Below are 19965 nucleotides of genomic sequence, written 5' to 3'. Positions count from 1 at the left end.
CATCAGCTGATTACCGGCAGCTCCTGCAGTGATGGGCCAGGATCAGACTCCGCTGCAGGAGCTGCCGTTAATCAGCACAGACGTGAGTATTTTTTTTTTTTTTTTTTGCACTGATGCTTCAGCTGATTGTATAATCGGCTTTTATACAATCAGCTGATGTGTGATGTGATTCACGTAGTTTAACCTGACACATCATCTGATCGCTTTGCCTTCCAGCAAAACCGATCAGATGATATTGGATCTGGATTGGACGGCGCGGGACCCTAACCCAGGATTACTGCGGAGGGGGGTTTATTTCAATAAAGATGGAGTCACTAATTGTGTTGTTTTATTTCTAATAAAAATATTTTTCTGTGTGTTGTGTTTTTTTTTTTATCATTACTAGAAATTCATGGTGGCCATGTCTAATATTGGCGTGACACCATGAATTTCGGGCTTAGGGCTAGCTGATAATATACAGCTAGCCCTAACTCCATTATTACCCAACTAGCCACCCGGCATCAGGGCAGCTGGAAGAGTTGGATACAGCGCCAGAAGATGGCGCTTCTATGAAAGCGCCATTTTCTGGGGTGGCTGCGGACTGCAATTCGCAGTGGGGGTGCCCAGAAAGCTTGGGCACCTTCACTGTGGATTCCAATCCCCAGCTGCCTAGTTGTACCCGGCTGGACACTAAAATTAGGCGAAGCTTACGTCATTTTTTTTTAAATTATTTCATGAAATTCATGAAATAATTAAAAAAAAAAAGGGCTTCTCTATATTTTTGGTTCCCAGCCGGGTACAAATAGGCAGCTGGGGTTTGGGGGCAGCCCGTACCTGCCTGCTGTACCCGGCTAGCATACAAAAATATGGCGAAGCCCATGTCATTTTTTTTTTCTTTTTGGGTAAAAAACTGCATACAGTCCTCGATGGAGGATGCTGAGCCTTGTAGTTCTGCAGCTGCTGTCTGCTCTCCTGCATACAATGAACATTTTGAATAAGGAAATGACATCAGACCTTTTTTTTTTTTTCATCAACAATCTTTAATGGCATTGTGCACTGATTAAAAACGCAGTGAGCAAAAACGCAGCAAAAAAGGCACCAAATCGCGGCAAAAACGTGACATGCAGCACCGCAGGTGACAGAGCAGAGCAAGTTGGTGACATGTTCTGCTCTGACACATAGTGTGCTGCATGTCACTGTATCCACTCTGGGACTTGTTGTGCAGGTGACCGGATGATACATGTCACTAACTTGCTCCACTCTGTGACTTCTGCTGCATTGTTCCAACTGTATACACTCTCACCTGAACAAGTCTCAGAGTGGGGCAGTTAGTGACATGTATCATCCGGTCACCTGCACAACAAGTCCCAGAGTGGTGAAAGATAGTGACATGCAGCACACTATGTGTCAGAGCAGAGCATGTCACTGTCTCCACTCTGGGACTTGTTGTGCAGGTGACCGGATGCTACATGTCACTAACTGCCCCACTCTGTGATTTCTGCTGCATAGTACCAACTGTATACACTCTCACCTGCACAACAAGTCCCATAGTGGAGACAGTTAGGCTACTTTCACACATCCGGTTTGAGCACTGCGGCTCAATCCGGCTGTGAAAACTATGCAACGGATGCGGCGAAAACACCGCATCCTTTGCATAAGTTTTTACATGCGGCCCGTCCGTTTTTTTCTGGTTGCGGCATGCTACTAAGCATGCGCAGTGGAAAAAACCGCATGCGGCGAGCAAATGCGTTTTTTTCCGCATCGCGCCGCATCTGGCCTCCATAGGTATGCATTGAAAAATGCGCCGCAGCGGCCGGATGCGGCGCGATGCGGTGTTTTTTGCCGGAGCAAAAAACGTTGCAGGGAACGTTCGATCCGGACGCGGCATCGGCTAAATCTGCCGCATGCGGCCAAAACCGGACCGAACGCAAGCCCCTGCGGCATAATACGGCACTAATGTAAGTCTATGCAAAAAAAAACGCAACCGGCGTTACAAAAGCCGGTTGCGGTTTTTCTGCAGAACGCCGTATTGTGCCGCAGAGCAAAAATCCGGATGTGTGAAAGTAGCCTAAGTGACATGTAGCATCCGGTCACCTGCACAACAAGTGCCAGAGTGGAGAAAGATAGTGACATGCAGCACACTATGTGTCAGAGCAGAGCATGTCACTGTCTCCACTCCGCTGACCTCACAGCCCGTACACGCTGCGATGGATGCAGGGGGACACAGAACAAGTAATCGGCCGACACTGGAGTCATCTGATTACTTGGGATGAATTGAGCAGTAAAATGCTCTGGTGCTCGATGGGCGAAGCCCATGCCGATTTTTTTAAAAAAAAATTCATTAAAAATAAAAAAACAAAAAAATCACATTTTTTGTGGGCTCCCGCTGCATTTTCTATTGCTAAGGGTATCCAAAGCAGCTACTGGCTGCTAGCCCCCGCTGCTTGGTGTTACTTTCACTGGCAATAGAAATGCAGGGAAGCATTTTTTTTTTTTATAAAGGTTTTTCCCTGAAAACGTTTTTAAGAAAATGACGTGGGCTTCGCCATATTTTTGTATGCTAGCCAGGTACAGCAGGCAGCTACGGGCTGCCCCCAACCCCCAGCTGCCTAGTTGTACCCGGCTGGGAACCAAAAATATAGAGAAGCCCTTTTTTTTCATGAATTTCATGAAATAATTAAAAAAAAAATGATGTGGGCTTCACCAAATTTTTGAGTCCAGCCAGGTACAACTAGGCAGCTGGGGATTGGAATCCACAGTGCAGGGTGCCCAAACTTTCTGGGCCCCCCACTGCGAATTGCAGTCCACAGCTGCCCCAGAAAATGGCGCTTTCATAGAAGCGCCATCTTCAGGCGCTGTATCCAACTCTTCCAGTGGCCCTGGTGGCAGATGGCACGCTGGGTAATAAGGGGTTAATACCAGCTATGTTTTACCAGCTGGTATAAAGCCCGAGATTCTTAATGTCAGACCAAGTTTAACCTGGCCATTAAGAATCTCCAACAAGGGGTTTAAAAAAAAAAAATACTTTATTAGAAATAAATACACAGACACAGTAGGGACTCCATGTTTATTACTCCCTCTCACCCCTCCACGATGGAGAGATTTCTGTACTGACCATGCCAGGAGAGAGCGAGGAAAAGAGAGTGAGCGGGGGGGAGAAGAGAGCGAGCGGGGGGGAGAAGAGAGCGAGCGGGGGGGAGAAGAGAGCGAGCGGGGGAGAGAAGAGAGAGAGGGGGGAGAGAAGAGAGAGAGGGGGGGAGAAGAGAGAGAGGGGGGAGAAGAGAGAAAGGGGGGGATAAGAGAGAGAGGGGGGAGAAGAGAGAGAGGGGGTAGATGAGAGAGAGGGGGGAGAAGAGAGAGAGGGGGGAGAAGAGAGAGAGGGGGGGAGAAGAGAGAGGGGGGGGGGAGAGAGAGAGGGGGGGAGAAGAGAGCGAGGGGGGGAGAAGAGAGCGAGGGGGGGAGAAGAGAGAGAGGGGGGAGAAGAGAGAGAGGGGGGGAGAAGAGAGAGAGGGGGGGAGACAGAGGGAGGGGGGGAGAGAGAGGGAGGGGGGGAGAGAGAGGGAGGGGGGGAGAGGGAGGGGGAGAGAGAGGGAGGGGGGGAGAGAGAGAGGGGGGAGAAGAGAGAGAGGGGGGAGAAGAGAGAGAGGGGGGGAGAAGAGAGCGAGGGGGGGAGAAGAGAGAGAGGGGGGGAGAAGAGAGAGAGGGAGGAGAAGAGAGAGAGGGGAGGAGAAGAGAGAGGTGGGGGAAGAGAGAGGGAGGGGGGGAGAGGGAGGGGGGGCGAGGGAGGGGGGGAGAGGGAGGGGGGGAGAGGGGAGAGGGAGGGGGGGAGAGGGAGGGGGGAGAGAGGGAGGGGGGGAGAGAGGGAGGGGGGAAGAGGGGGGGAGAGAGAGAGGGGGGGAGAAGAGAGAGGGGGGAGAAGAGAGAGAGGGGGGAGAAGAGAGAGAGGGGGGGAGAAGAGAGCGAGGGGGGAGAAGAGAGAGGGGGGGAGAAGAGAGAGAGGGGGGAGAAGAGAGAGGGGGGGAGAAGAGAGAGAGGGGGAGAAGAGAGAGGGGGGAGAAGAGAGAGAGGGGGGAGAAGAAAGGGAGGAGGGGAGAGAGAGGGAGGGGGGGAGAGAGGGAGGGAGAAGAGAGAGGGAGGGGGAGAGAAGGAGGGGGGGAGAGAGAGGGAGGGGGGGGGGGAGAGGGAGGGGGGGAGAGAGGGAGGGGGGGAGAAGAGAGAGAGGGGGGGAGAAGAGAGAGAGGGGGGGAGAAGAGAGTGGGGAAAGAAGAGGGGGGGCAGAGGTGCTCTGTCACCAACTGTCTCCACTCTGTGACTTGTGGTGCAGGTGACAGAGTGCAGACAGTTGGTCCCATGCAGCAGGACAGATGGCAGAGCACAGCGGTGACATGCCTGTCAGTGTCTTGCTGCTGGGAGGAGCAGATGATCACACTGCCCGACACCGGCCGCTCTCCTGACATCGCAGCAGAGCGGGCGGGTGGACAGTGTGAGCACATACGTGCAGGGGGGGATTCAGCTGAAGAACCCCCCCCTGTACTGCACACTGGCGCCCCGCGCCTCACAATCTGCAGGACGCTTAGCCGGCTCCACACTGACGTCCTCCGGATCCTCCCCTTGATGCTGAGCTGTGACGTGCGGTAGTCACCGCCCACAGCCCTGTCACTCAATCTGAGTGGCGCCGGCATCCTGTGACGTACCCGTCTTGTTTGAGAGCCCGGAAATGCCGGGACGTCAGAGGATGCTGGCGGCCACAGCTCCAGGGGGTCATGTGACAGGCACTGAGCGTGCAGGATAGCGCCGCTCAGTGCCAGAAATGGAAATACAAGCCAATGGAGAAAATACCTAGAATTGTAAGTAGAACTTCGACAGAAAATAAAAAAAATGGGTGAACCACCCCTTTAAAGAGGGTTGGATTTATTTTTGTTTTTTTATTCAAAATGAAGTATTTTTGGGATGTGTGTTTGTATTTTATGTAACTTACAGGTTAATCATGAAAGGTATCTCGGGGAGACACCTGCCATGATTAACCTAGCACTTGATGGCAGTTATGGTCTGCTGCCATTAACTCCTTATTACTGCAATTGCCACCGCAACAGGGCAATTCGGGATGAGCCTGGTAGAGTCCCGGGACTGTCACATCTAATGGATGCGGCAATTCCATGCGCCTCATGACTGAAATTATCAGGGTGGGTGGATCACCACAACGTGGGGCTCCTCAGTCTAAGAATACCAGCCTTCTGCCTTTACTTTGGTTTGTATCAAAAAGAGAGAAAAGAGAGAAAGATAAAGAGAAATGAATATAAAAAGTGATACAGGGAGAAAGATGGGTGGCACGGTGGCTCAGTGGTTAGTACTGCAGTCTTGCAGCGCTGGGGTCCTGTGTTCAAATCCCACCAAGGACATCATCTGCAAGGAGTTTGTATGTTCTCCCTGTGTTTGCGTGGGTTTCCTCCGGTTTCCTCGCACACTCCAAAAGACATACAGACAGGGACTCTAGATTGTGAGCCTAAATGGGGACAGTACTACCAATGTATGTAAAGCGTTGTGGAATTAATAGCGCTATAAAATTATTATTAAAGAGACAAAGAGAGGGCAAGAGAGAGAAAAAGAAATAGAGAGAGAGAGAGAGAGAGGGAAATAGAGAAAGAGCGACAAAGATAAAGAAAGATTAACAAAGAGAAATAAAGAGAAATAGAGAGAGAAATAGTGAGAGACAGAGAAAAAGAGAGAGAAAGAAAGAAAGAGAAAAAGAGAGAAACAGAGAAAAAAATATAGAAAGAGGGGGATAGAGAGAAAGACAGAGAAATATACAGAGAAATACAAAGAGTGAAACGGAGTGAGAAAGAGAGAAAAAGAGAGAAAAAGAGAAATAGAGAGAAAGAGGGATAGAGTAAGATAGAGTAATAGAGAGAAAGAGAGGGATAGAGAGAGAAAGAGGGATAGAGAGAGAAATAGAGAGCTGGAGAAAGAGAGAGAGAAATAGATATAGACAGGGATAGAGAGGCATAGAGAGAGAAAAAGACATAGAAAGAAATGCAAAGAGTGAAACAGAGTGATAAAGAGAGAAAAAGAGAGAAAGAGAAAAAGAGAGAAACAGAGATAGAAAAAGAGAGAAAAAGAAAGAGAAAGAAATAGAGAGAAATAGAGAGGGATAGAGAGAAAGAAAAAAAATAGAGAAAGAGAGGGATAGAGAGAAAGAGAAATAGAGAGGAGAGAGAAATAAACAGAGAAATGAAAAGAGTGAAACAGAGAGAGAAAGAGAGAAAAATAAAAGAGAAAAAGCGAGAAAAAGAAAGAAAGAAATAGAGAGAAATAGAGAGGGATAGAGAAAGAGAGAGATGGATAGAGAAAGATAGAGAAAAAAATAGAGATAGAGAGAAATAGAGAGAAATAGAGAGGAGAGAGAGAGAAATAAACAGAGAAATGAAAAGAGTGAAATAGAGAGAGAAAGAGAGAAAAAGAAAAAGAAAGAGAAATAGAGAGGGATAGAGAGAGGGATAGAGAAAAAAAAAGAGAGAAAGAGGGATAGAGAGAAAGAAGAAGAAAGAGAAATAGAGAGAGAGAAAGAGAGGAATATATAGAGAGAGAGGGATAGAGAAAGAGAAAAAAATATAGAAAGAGGGATAGAGAGAAAGACAGAGACAGAGAAATAGACAGAGAAATACAAAAAGAGTGAAACAGAGTGAGAAAGAGAGAGAAAAAGTGAGAGTGTGAAGGTAGAGATATAGACACAGAGGGAGAGTCGGAGAGTTGGAGAGAAAGGGATAGATACAGTTATCGATTGATAGAATGAATAAAGTATAGATAGTGGAATACATAAATAATGACATTGGGGAAAAGAAAACAAAAAAAAAAACGTTTAGTGCTTTTCACTTTGCAGAAGACAATGTGTGTCTTTGTTTGTTTTTACATGTTTTTTTTACTGTGTACGTCAGTAAGCTCCTCTCCGCGTCTCCTCGTGATCGGTGGTGTCCTGCTCCACTCCTCCCATCTATTTCCTGCTCCAGGGAAAGATGGGAAAGAGGTGACGTGGGGTCATCTGGCCAGCGCTTGGGCAGAACAGTGGAGGCAGAGGGGAAAGGGCGGGTACTTGGTGATGACAATCACAGCGCCACCCATAATCTCACGCCTGCGCAACACGTCACCAGCAGTCACACTGTGCACAGTCCTACTAGAGTGGCATGGCGCATGCGCGAGACCTCGGGCGCACTGGACGGCGTCTTGAGGTATGAAATTGAACGATAGGGGACGGCCTAAAGTGGCAGGAGGCAGAATAACGGACACCAGACAGCCTGCCCCCGTTTACAAATAACAAGATTTACATGCAAAAAGGTACCAGTTTATAAAGTATTTATTTTAGTCTAAAAGGGGGCACAATAACAATAGGAACCTTGCTAGAATGCAGCCCAGGAGCTGCAGAAGGGGAATCTTTTAGGTTTAGTGCAAAATTTCTGCTGACAGGTTCCCTTTAACTACAGTGAGGAAGTTTTTCTCTGTCTTGTTTAAAATGTTAGAGGTGATGACTCATTTAATCATGTTGTTAAATTCTAAAACGACTAGTTGATAATCCTTTTGTGTCGCCCGCCGGTAATTTGTGGGATCGGCTAGGATTCTGAAAGCCTCTACTATATAGTCTGATTTATTCTGTAGGACAACCCCCCTTTATCCGCTGGTCTGATGATGATATCATTATTCCCTTTTAGAGAGCTTAATGCCCTCTTTTCAGATCTGGATAAGTTATAAGGAATATTTCCGCATCGGGTTTTTAACAGGTTGAAATCCTGAAGCACCATTTCACAGAATGTGTGTAAATTGTGTCCTTTACTTTCCGTAGGATAAAAATGAGAGGTCCTTCTAAGGTCAGTGTGTAAGAATTGATCGGTGACCAAATCACCTGAAAGTGCACTATTGGATGTCGCCGTACCTGCCATAATGGTATAGTGTCTCTGCAGAGTCAATTTTCTAATAAATGTCTGTAGATCGGTAAATAAATCAAATTATTTTATATTAAAAGTGGGACAAAAAGAAAGGCCCTTATTAAGTAAAGAAATTTCAGTAGTAGTAGGTGTATAATCTGAAAGATGAAATATATTATTTGTCTTATTTAAGCATCCAGCAGATGAACTTTTTTCCATTTTTTGCTTTGTTTTGGCTCCAGCTTTGGTTCCTTTGTAACGCTTTTTCTTTTTACCGACTTGGGAGTTAGATAATTGGTTATCCCATTGTTCTGACCGGGGGTGGCCTTGGGTAAAAAAAGCACCAATGTTGCAGCATTAGTGGAATTATCAATAGTGATAAGTTTATTATGATCAGTGTCATGGTTCACCTCCCTATCCACATGGCTAGGGGGCGGAGCCTTCTCTCAGGCCTCACTTCCGGCCCCTGGATGCCTTAAAAGCTGACACTTCCAGTGAACCAGCGCCGGCTATAAGCTTAGCTCTGCTTTGCCTGTGATTGCTGGTCCTGTGAGTGATATCCTGATCTGTCTGTTCCTGTGCCCCCGTCCCTTGTCTGTGTTCTGTCCCCTGGTCATCCCTCCTGTCCTGTGTTCCCACTCCTATTCCCCACTCTGTTTCTTCCTCTGGTACTGACCTTGACCTGACTTTGACTCCGCTTTTGCTCGTCCCTCCGATCCTGCTTCTGCCCGTACGGTGTTTGACCCAGCCTGTGTGACTATTCCTTGCATGCTCTGCAGCTCTGCTTCTCAGCTGTGCTGATTAGGCAGTGCATGAGAACGCTGTGCATTTCCTCCCTGGTTCTCATTGCTCTGTGTAGTGTCGTCTGCTGCAGAGCTCTGGCTCCCCCTGGTGGCAGCATTACAGTATAGCCGGCCCCAATAGGCTTTATCTCCCATAGGAAAAAAAAAAAAGCCATTTAATTCTTGGTAGTGGGATCCAACTTTGCAGGATAACAGACTGTAATGGATCCACTTAGTACTTTGTGCGAGCAAGTAGCCAACCTTACGCAGCTGGTGCAGGATTTGGCTGCAGAGCATCGCACCCTGGTAGCTTCACACATTCTGCAGAGTGAGGTTTCTGCTTCTGCGAGGGCCACCTCGGTGGCAGTTACCTCACAAACCGTAGGACAGCATAGTCCCACTGATGTCCAACTGACCTCCCCCGAACCCACGGTGATGCTCCCTGATAAATTCTCGGGGGAGAAAAACCTATTTCGGACATTTAGGGAGAGTTGCAGGCTTCTCTTCACTCTCCGGCCTCGGTCCTCAGGGAATGAGACCCAGCGGGTGGGGATCATCATGTCGTTACTTAGAGGGGGTCCCCAGACCTGGGTGTTTTCCCTACCCCCTTCGGCCCCGGAACGGCATTCGGTTGACCTCTTTGACTCCCTCGGGGTGATATATGACGAACCAGACCGTGTACGGATGGCTGAGGACAGGATCATGTGTCTCACTCAGGGAAACCACACTGCTGAGCTATATTGTTCTGAGTTTCGGCAGTGGTCCACTGAGGTACGGTGGAATGATTCTGCACTCAGGTGCCAATTCCGGAGAGGTCTTTCGGACTCCCTGAAAGAAGCTTTGGCTCTGCACCCTCCTCCCAACACCTTGGATGATGCGATGACGGAGGCAGTTTGTATGGACCGCAGATTACGGGAAAGAAGGGGATCCATGCGTGATCATGCATGATGAGATGACACACAGTTAGGGTCACAGAGCTAGGGACCCCAATATAGAGATATGCCTTGACGAGGCCTTGGGGCTCAGTTACATTGATCAATGCGATTGCTAAATATCTCCTTTTTCCTAATATTCATAGCAGGTATGCAATTCATTATTCACATGTTCAAATTAGCAAGTAGCATTTTTCATTGTATATTCCAATATTTTTCCATATGCTTGAGGCATTATACCATTATCTAAGTTTGATGTGCAGCCTTATTCTTATATATAGTATGTATTTTTGGCTTGCACTCACATATATATATATTAGTGCTCACTTCAGTTATCCTATTCAGTTATATGTAGTTTTTTTTTCTGAATGTGAACACAGCTCCGCCCCTTTCGGCCATGTTTTTTCCATCTCCTATATAAGAAAGTCCTTAGTTACCCCTCTCCACCCATAGCAGTTTTTAATTGCAATGAGATGACACACAGTTAGGGTCACAGAGCTAGGGACCCCAATATAGAGATATGCCTTGACGAGGCCTTGGGGCTCAGTTACATTGATCAATGCGATTGCTAAATATCTCCTTTTTCCTAATATTCATAGCAGGTATGCAATTCATTATTCACATGTTCAAATTAGCAAGTAGCATTTTTCATTGTATATTCCAATATTTTTCCATATGCTTGAGGCATTATACCATTATCTAAGTTTGATGTGCAGCCTTATTCTTATATATAGTATGTATTTTTGGCTTGCACTCATATATATATATTAGTGCTCACTTCAGTTATCCTATTCAGTTATATGTAGTTTTTTTTCTGAATGTGAACACAGCTCCGCCCCTTTCGGCCATGTTTTTTCCATCTCCTATATAAGAAAGTCCTTAGTTACCCCTCTCCACCCATAGCAGTTTTTAATTGCAATGAGATGACACACAGTTAGGGTCACAGAGCTAGGGACCCCAATATAGAGATATGCCTTGACGAGGCCTTGGGGCTCAGTTACATTGATCAATGCGATTGCTAAATATCTCCTTTTTCCTAATATTCATAGCAGGTATGCAATTCATTATTCACATGTTCAAATTAGCAAGTAGCATTTTTCATTGTATATTCCAATATTTTTCCATATGCTTGAGGCATTATACCATTATCTAAGTTTGATGTGCAGCCATATTCTTATATATAGTATGTATTTTTGGCTTGCACTCATATATATATATTAGTGCTCACTTCAGTTATCCTATTCAGTTATATGTAGTTTTTTTTCTGAATGTGAACACAGCTCCGCCCCTTTCGGCCATGTTTTTTCCATCTCCTATATAAGAAAGTCCTTAGTTACCCCTCTCCACCCATAGCAGTTTTTAATTGCAATGAGATGACACACAGTTAGGGTCACAGAGCTAGGGACCCCAATATAGAGATATGCCTTGACGAGGCCTTGGGGCTCAGTTACATTGATCAATGCGATTGCTAAATATCTCCTTTTTCCTAATATTCATAGCAGGTATGCAATTCATTATTCACATGTTCAAATTAGCAAGTAGCATTTTTCATTGTATATTCCAATATTTTTCCATATGCTTGAGGCATTATACCATTATCTAAGTTTGATGTGCAGCCTTATTCTTATATATAGTATGTATTTTTGGCTTGCACTCATATATATATATTAGTGCTCACTTCAGTTATCCTATTCAGTTATATGTAGTTTTTTTTCTGAATGTGAACACAGCTCCGCCCCTTTCGGCCATGTTTTTTCCATCTCCTATATAAGAAAGTCCTTAGTTACCCCTCTCCACCCATAGCAGTTTTTAATTGCAATGAGATGACACACAGTTAGGGTCACAGAGCTAGGGACCCCAATATAGAGATATGCCTTGACGAGGCCTTGGGGCTCAGTTACATTGATCAATGCGATTGCTAAATATCTCCTTTTTCCTAATATTCATAGCAGGTATGCAATTCATTATTCACATGTTCAAATTAGCAAGTAGCATTTTTCATTGTATATTCCAATATTTTTCCATATGCTTGAGGCATTATACCATTATCTAAGTTTGATGTGCAGCCTTATTCTTATATATAGTATGTATTTTTGGCTTGCACTCATATATATATTAGTGCTCACTTCAGTTATCCTATTCAGTTATATGTAGTTTTTTTTCTGAATGTGAACACAGCTCCGCCCCTTTCGGCCATGTTTTTTCCATCTCCTATATAAGAAAGTCCTTAGTTACCCCTCTCCACCCATAGCAGTTTTTAATTGCAATGAGATGACACACAGTTAGGGTCACAGAGCTAGGGACCCCAATATAGAGATATGCCTTGACGAGGCCTTGGGGCTCAGTTACATTGATCAATGCGATTGCTAAATATCTCCTTTTTCCTAATATTCATAGCAGGTATGCAATTCATTATTCACATGTTCAAATTAGCAAGTAGCATTTTTCATTGTATATTCCAATATTTTTCCATATGCTTGAGGCATTATACCATTATCTAAGTTTGATGTGCAGCCTTATTCTTATATATAGTATGTATTTTTGGCTTGCACTCATATATATATATATTAGTGCTCACTTCAGTTATCCTATTCAGTTATATGTAGTTTTTTTTCTGAATGTGAACACAGCTCCGCCCCTTTCGGCCATGTTTTTTCCATCTCCTATATAAGAAAGTCCTTAGTTACCCCTCTCCACCCATAGCAGTTTTTAATTGCAATGAGATGACACACAGTTAGGGTCACAGAGCTAGGGACCCCAATATAGAGATATGCCTTGACGAGGCCTTGGGGCTCAGTTACATTGATCAATGCGATTGCTAAATATCTCCTTTTTCCTAATATTCATAGCAGGTATGCAATTCATTATTCACATGTTCAAATTAGCAAGTAGCATTTTTCATTGTATATTCCAATATTTTTCCATATGCTTGAGGCATTATACCATTATCTAAGTTTGATGTGCAGCCTTATTCTTATATATAGTATGTATTTTTGGCTTGCACTCATATATATATATTAGTGCTCACTTCAGTTATCCTATTCAGTTATATGTAGTTTTTTTTCTGAATGTGAACACAGCTCCGCCCCTTTCGGCCATGTTTTTTCCATCTCCTATATAAGAAAGTCCTTAGTTACCCCTCTCCACCCATAGCAGTTTTTAATTGCAATGAGATGACACACAGTTAGGGTCACAGAGCTAGGGACCCCAATATAGAGATATGCCTTGACGAGGCCTTGGGGCTCAGTTACATTGATCAATGCGATTGCTAAATATCTCCTTTTTCCTAATATTCATAGCAGGTATGCAATTCATTATTCACATGTTCAAATTAGCAAGTAGCATTTTTCATTGTATATTCCAATATTTTTCCATATGCTTGAGGCATTATACCATTATCTAAGTTTGATGTGCAGCCTTATTCTTATATATAGTATGTATTTTTGGCTTGCACTCATATATATATATTAGTGCTCACTTCAGTTATCCTATTCAGCCCCTGAATATTGTGTCTGACAGGGGGGTACAATTCATTTCTCGGTTTTGGAGGGCCTTGTGCAGGCGGTTGGGAATTGAGTTGTCCTTCTCGTCCGCCTATCATCCCGAGTCTAATGGACAGACGGAAAGGACGAATCAGACCCTTGAGCAAATCCTGCGGTGCTTGGTATCTCCTCAGCAGGAGGATTGGTGTACGTTTTTGCCCCTTGCGGAGTTTGCATTCAATAGCAGAGTCCATCAGTCTACAGGAACTTCTCCCTTCTTCTGTAATTACGGGTTTCACCCTCACTTCGGGACCTTCTCTAGAGTGGATTCGGGATGTCCAGGGGCCGACTCCATCGTTCAGCATCTGGGGGAGGTGTGGAAGGAGGTACGGCGGTGCATCGTGACGGCTCAACAGTCCCAGAAATGCCAAGCGGACAAACGCCGTTTTCTGGGACCCCCCTTTCAGGTGGGGGACAAAGTGTGGCTGTCCACTCGGAATATCAGGCTCAGGGTTCCGTCTGCTAAGTTGGGCCCTAAGTTTATAGGGCCCTATGAGATCATCGAAGTGATCAACCCGGTGGCCTTTCGGTTGCAACTGCCCCAGACCTTGCGTATTCCCAATGTATTTCATACCTCCTTGCTTAAGCCATTTGTCCCTTCGGTGGTGGATTCTCAGACCCCTCCGGCTCCGATACTGGTGGATGGTGAGGAGGAGTACGAAGTTCAGCGTATTATCGACTCTCGTTGGGTTCGTAGTTCTCTCCAGTATCTGATTCATTGGAACGGTTACGGTCCGGAGGACTGGTCCTGGGTGCCGGTTCACTCCGTGCGGGCCGATCGGTTAATTGCGGCTTTCCACTGGAAGTATCCTGGGAAGCCTGGGGGTCCGGTGGCCCCCCCTTGAGGAGGGGGTACTGTTATGATTCGCCTCTCTATCCACATGGCTAGGGGGCGGAGCCTTCTCTCAGGCCTCACTTCCGGCCCCTGGATGCCTTAAAAGCTGACACTTCCAGTGAACCAGTGCCGGCTATAAGCTTAGCTCTGCTTTGCCTGTGATTGCTGGTCCTGTGAGTGATATCCTAATCTGTCTGTTCCTGTGCCCCCGTCCCTTGTCTGTGTTCTGTCCCCTGGTCGTCCCTCCTGTCTTGTGTTCCACCTCCTATTCCCCACTCTGTTTCTTCCTCTGGTACTGACCTTGGCCTGACTTTGACTCCGCTTTTGCTCGTCCCTCCGGTCCTGCTTCTGCCCGTATGGTGTTTGACCCAGCCTGTGTGACTATTCTTTGCATGCTCTGCAGCTCTGCTTTTCAGCTGTGCTGATTAGGCAGTGCGTGAGACTGCTGTGCATTTCCTCCCTGGTTCTCATTGCTCTGTGTAGTGTCGTCTGCTGCAGAGCTCTGGCTCCCCCTGGTGGCAGCATTACAATCAGGTAGTGTAGAGGATGAACCAGGGGTTGCAGTAAAATCCTCTATATTATCAGGAATGGTGAGATCAAGCAAATCAAATGAAGTATTGTTACATGTATTAGATTCTAGAGGGTTAATATTTCTATCAGATGCCAGAGGCTTAAGGGGGCTTTACACGCACCGACATCGGTAGCGATGTCGCTCGTGAAAGCACCCGCCCGCGTCGTTTGTGCGTCACAGGAAAATCGCTGCCCGTGGCGCACAATATCGCTAGGCCCCGTCACACGTAGTTACCTTCCCAGCGACGTCGCTGTGGGCAGCGAACAACCTCTTCGTTAAGGGGGAAGTTCGTGCGCCGTCACAGCGAAGTCACACAGCGGCCGACCAATAGAAGCGGAGGGGCAGAGAACAGCCGCATTAACGACATGCCCACCTCATTGCCGGAGTACGCAGGTACGCTGTTGTTCGTCGTTCCTGGGGTGTCACACGTAGCAATGTGTGCTGCCTCAGCAACGACGAACAACTTATGTCCACAATGACCAACGAGATTTTGAAAATGAAGGTGTCAACGATAAACGATAAGGTGAGTATTTTTGATCGCTAACACTCGCTCGGAGCTGTGACACCCAACGACGTCGCTAACGACGCCGGATATGCATCACGAATTCCGTGACCCCGACGACATATCGTTAGATATGTCGTTGCTTGTAACAGGGCCTTTAGATACAGAGTCAACTATTCCAATCTCCTTAAAGGAGCTGGAATTAGCTGACATCAAAGAAACCACAGATCTCTCTTTGCTCAATTTATCGATTCGCATCTGAATGATAGCCAAATCCTGTTCTGTATCAGTGTTCAATTTGTCTGTATTGGTATCAAAAACCTTATTGCCATCCGAGTATTTTTCCCCATAAGCGTTGTATTAGTAGTGATAGGAGCAATAGAAGAAGAAATATGTATTTTATTAACCTCAATAGAAGGCGGAAGAGATGAGTGTTTCTCATGGACTGTAGGGGGGTTGTTAGTGGTCCGTACAGGAGGGATCGCTTGGTCAATGTTTTGTGAACTATTGTCTCCAACACTGACTAGTATTGGAGATGACACACTAGGATCCGTAGAAAGTGATCTAATGCTACTGAACTGCTGAAACCTAGTCTTCTTATATCTACTGTTGGTGAAACCCCTTGTGTGGTTAGAACCACTCATGGTGGAACCTTTTCACACAGGCTTCTCCCCTGTGTGAATTGTGTGATGTCTAACAAGGTCTGATTTCTGAATAAAACATTTTCCACACTCTGAACATGAAAATGGCTTGTCCCCGGTGTGAAATCTTTGATGCCCAACAAGTTCTGATTTCCGAATAAAACATTTCCCACACTCTGAACATGAAAATGGCTTCTCCCCTGTGTGAGATCTTTGATGCCAAACAAGTTCTAATTTCTGAATAAAACATGTCCCACACTCTGAACATGAAAATGGCTTCTCCCCTGTGTGAATTTTCTGATGGTTAACAAGTACTGATTTCCGAATAAAACATTTCCCACAGTCTGAACATGAAAATGGCTTCTCCCCTGTGTGAGATCTTTGATGCCAAACAAGTTCTTTTTTCTGAATAAAACATTTCCCACACTCTGAACATGAAAATGGCTTCTCCCCTGTGTGAATTTTCTGATGCCCAACAAGTTCTGATTTCCGAATAAAACATTTCCCACACTCTGAACATGAAAATGGCTTCTCCCCTGTGTGAGATCTTTGATGGCAAACAAGTTCTAATTTTTGAATAAAACATTTCCCACACTCTGAACATGAAAATGGCTTCTCCCCTGTGTGAATTTTCTGATGTCTAACAAGTACTGATTTCCGAATAAAACATTTCCCACAGTCTGAACATGAAAATGGCTTCTCCCCTGTGTGAGATCTTTGATGCCAAACAAGTTCTAATTTTTGAATAAAACATTTCCCACACTCTGAACATGAAAATGGCTTCTCCCCTGTGTGAATTTTCTGATGTCTAACAAGTACTGATTTCCGAATAAAACATTTCCCACAGTCTGAACATGAAAATGGCTTCTCCCCTGTGTGAGATCTTTGATGCCAAACAAGTTCTTTTTTCTGAATAAAACATTTCCCACACTCTGAACATGAAAATGACTTCTCCCCGGAGTGAGATCTTTGATGCCCAACAAGTTCTGATTTCTGAATAAAACATTTCCCATATTCTGAACATGAATATGGCTTCTCCCCTGTGTGAATTTTCTGATGTCTAACAAGGACTGATTTCTGAATAAAATATTTTCCACTCTCTGAACATGAAAATGGCTTCTTCCCAGTGAGAGTTTTTTGATGATTGGAATTTTGGTCTTGTTTGAAAAGATCAGATGATATAGCTTTCCGAAGAAGGACTGGAGGTATATTTGGGACAACATCATGTTCTTCATATGTATTATGTGTGATACTGTCATCATCGGTTATAAATTCTGAAGATATTAGAGATCCATCTGAACTCCCAATACAGTAATCTGCTAAAAATAAACAGAATGTTATTATTTTTTAATGATATTTTGTTGAAAGTAAATTTATTTTTTTAAACCATAACATCAAAAAATTAAATGAGGAAAAAATGTATTCTTAATCTGTTGGCAAATTTTGATATCTGTTACTTCTTCGTTAATTCAGATCTCCCATTCCTAGCACCAGTTCTCTGGAATGTGCTACAGTAAATAATCTGATTGATTGTCACAATGTGACTGCAGGATAATGAGGGACAGGGGGCTCATATACTGTCTCTCACACTAGGGGACCCTAAGCTATTCCTAACCTCTGGATTACCCCTGAAGTTGGTGATGCTGGAGTCTCGTGCCTTACTATTCTGCTGATGAGAGCTAATCTGTAATCCCCTGAGGAAGGAAGGGGCAGAAATATGATGGAAACAGAGAATAATACAGATGGGAAAATATCATTTGCTCCCCTCCTGTATATGCTGGCTGGACTATTTCATTAATGCCAGCTATAGCTTACCTATACTGGTCTGGTCAGGTGTTGTGATCCAGACTTACGGGTGGTTGTTGTGCATTATTACTGTGAGCTGTTGTGGTGTTAACCCTTGTTGTCTTTTTATTGCTGATTCCTGCTGTTTCTTTTCTCCTTAGTCTTTCACGGTTTATTTCTGTGAGTTTGCAATGTGTTTCATCTGTCTTAGGCTTCTGCCACACTCACGTGAAAATCACGCACGTGCCGAGAGACACGTATTTTCCCTGCGTGTTGCGTGCAGGTAAGTACGTGTCTCTGGTACGTGCGTGACACGTGTGTTCTACGTGTGCTATCCGCGATAGCACACGTAGAACCGGTAATTAACATACTCACCTGGTCCTTCCTGCTGTCCGCGCTGCTGTCCGTGGTGCTGATCCTCGGTCTCCAGCCCTCCCGTCTCCCCGCTGCTGCTGCTGCCAGGCAGTGAAGTGAATATTCAATGAGAATAATGAGCGGCGGTCGGCAGCAAGAGGCAGCAGCGGCAGAGACAGGAGGGCTGGAGAAGGTGAGTTAATGTTTTTTTTTAACTGACATGTGTGTTTTCTCCGGCGCGTGTCACACGGGACCGCATCCACACTACACCCGTGTGGTACGGGTGCGGGCCGTGTGACACCCGTGCTGCGGGAGAAATCACTGACATGTCAGCGCTTTGAAAAACGCACACACGTACAAACGCACACGGACACACGTTCCGTGTGGTTTTACGTGTGTGTGCCTGCTACAATAGGGTAGCATTGTTTAACGTGTCTCCGTGCCGCCGGTACGTGTAAAAAATGACAAACACGTGCCGGCAGCACGGATGTGTGTCGCAAGCCTCAATCTGTGTTTCTACTCTACAGCATGTGATCAAAGACATTAACAAGCAGCCCCGCAGAGAATAACTCATTAGCCTGCCTGTGGTTCGACGACTGCGTCTCCCTGCGCTGCTCACAGACATCAGAGAAGTTAACATGCAATGTACAAGAATCTATAATTTCCATAGATCCTGATGCCGCCATCACAGTTGGCAAAACCTGCAAAAATCTCTTTGCAACAGTGATCCACAACATAGACATTTTCAAAGAGATTTTTTTTTTTCGAAAATAAAATATAGTTACAGACAAATGCCAGATATTTAACGGGGTTGTCCGGGACAACGATTGTGACGATGTACACTGGAAAATTACGTCAGGGACTGGAGTGAGATTTTTGGCATAAGGAATGTCACAGTTTGGTATGAATTAGAGAAACCGTGGCATCACACCCTTGTTCTGGCCGAGCTTTGCTTATTTTGGCAAAGCTGACTAAAATTGGCGTGAACACACACACCAGCCTGTCTCCTCTTCACCTTTAGACTCCTGCAATTAAGACCTTTGGTCACATGACGTGATGTCGAAAAGGTTTTTAAGCAGTCCTATAATTGGCATATAAACACTGGGGCCGCTAAGAGAATGGGAGCCCTGTGAAATTACCCACTTTGTTCTCCCTTTCCCCTAATGTCAATCCTGCATGCCAGCCTGACTTCTGTTCAGTTCTTTAGACTCCTGCAATTAGGAGACCTTTCGTTACATCACGTCACATGAGTTTGAAGTCATCAGTCGTCTCAGAATTACACTGATGGGGTTCCTAAGACAGTGGAGTTCCTGAAAAATTGCTCCCAAAGCTGGCCCTGACTGTAACTAGGGCTTATTTTTGGAATAGTGCTTATTTTTAAAGTATTCTTGAGTTGTCTTCATAACAACATAGAGAAGGCACTAGAAACAAACAGCAGAAGAAGCAAAAGCAAAGAAAAACACAGCTGAAAAAAACAGAGCAGAAAGTCTAAAAGTGTAAATACAAAATAAGCGCTGAAAGTACATGAGTAGAAATCTCTTACAGGATAGAGCTGGAGGAAACACATCCTGAGGAACATCGGGATCTTCTTGTTTACAGTCCTGTGGGAGAAGAGGACGGGGACATCTCTCTGGTGTTGTCCTCTTACTGGATAGAACTGGAGGAGACACATACAGGGACTGAATTCATTCCTTACATACAGATAATTATAGGCCATGTGTATTTAGTCCTGTCTATTACCTGGTGATGTGAGGGGCTGGGGAACCTCCATCATGACGTCCTTGTACAGATCTTTGTGTCCTTCTAAATACTCCCACTCCTCCATGGAGAAATAGACGGTGACGTCCTGACACCTTATAGGAACCTGACACATACAATGATACCGTCACCCCCGATCCCTTCATAGCGTTACTGTATAATGTCCCAGCATTCCCAGCAGTGTCACCTCTCCAGTCAACAGCTCAATCATCTTGTAGGTGAGTTCTAGGATCTTCTGGTCATTGATGTCCTCATGTATCGGGGGGTGAGGTGGAAGCCCCGTGATTGGGCTCAGGGGTCTTCCCCATCCCTCAGACACAGGGGCCTGACAGCGCTCACTAGAGGTCTTCTTCACTACTGTGTAATCCTGG

At 45.3% G+C, this 19965-nt stretch overlaps 1 protein-coding gene across 1 annotated transcript; it reads right to left on the bottom strand.

Annotated features, from left to right (window-relative positions):
• Positions 1–15438: 15438 nt before the first annotated feature.
• Positions 15439–19661, bottom strand: LOC142259097 (uncharacterized). Its single transcript, XM_075331613.1, has 3 exons — positions 19577–19661; positions 19380–19493; positions 15439–17016 (listed from the first exon to the last, which is right to left on the bottom strand). Exons 1-3 carry the CDS (start codon positions 19659–19661, stop codon positions 15713–15715), a joined length of 1503 nt encoding a protein of 500 aa, XP_075187728.1. The 3' UTR covers positions 15439–15712.
• Positions 19662–19965: the final 304 nt, after the last annotated feature.

The sequence above is a fragment of the Anomaloglossus baeobatrachus genome (genome assembly GCF_048569485.1).
Source record: "Anomaloglossus baeobatrachus isolate aAnoBae1 chromosome 5 unlocalized genomic scaffold, aAnoBae1.hap1 SUPER_5_unloc_26, whole genome shotgun sequence".
Lineage (NCBI taxonomy): Eukaryota > Metazoa > Chordata > Amphibia > Anura > Aromobatidae > Anomaloglossus > Anomaloglossus baeobatrachus.
This window is presented reverse-complemented; position numbering and strand designations above follow the sequence as displayed.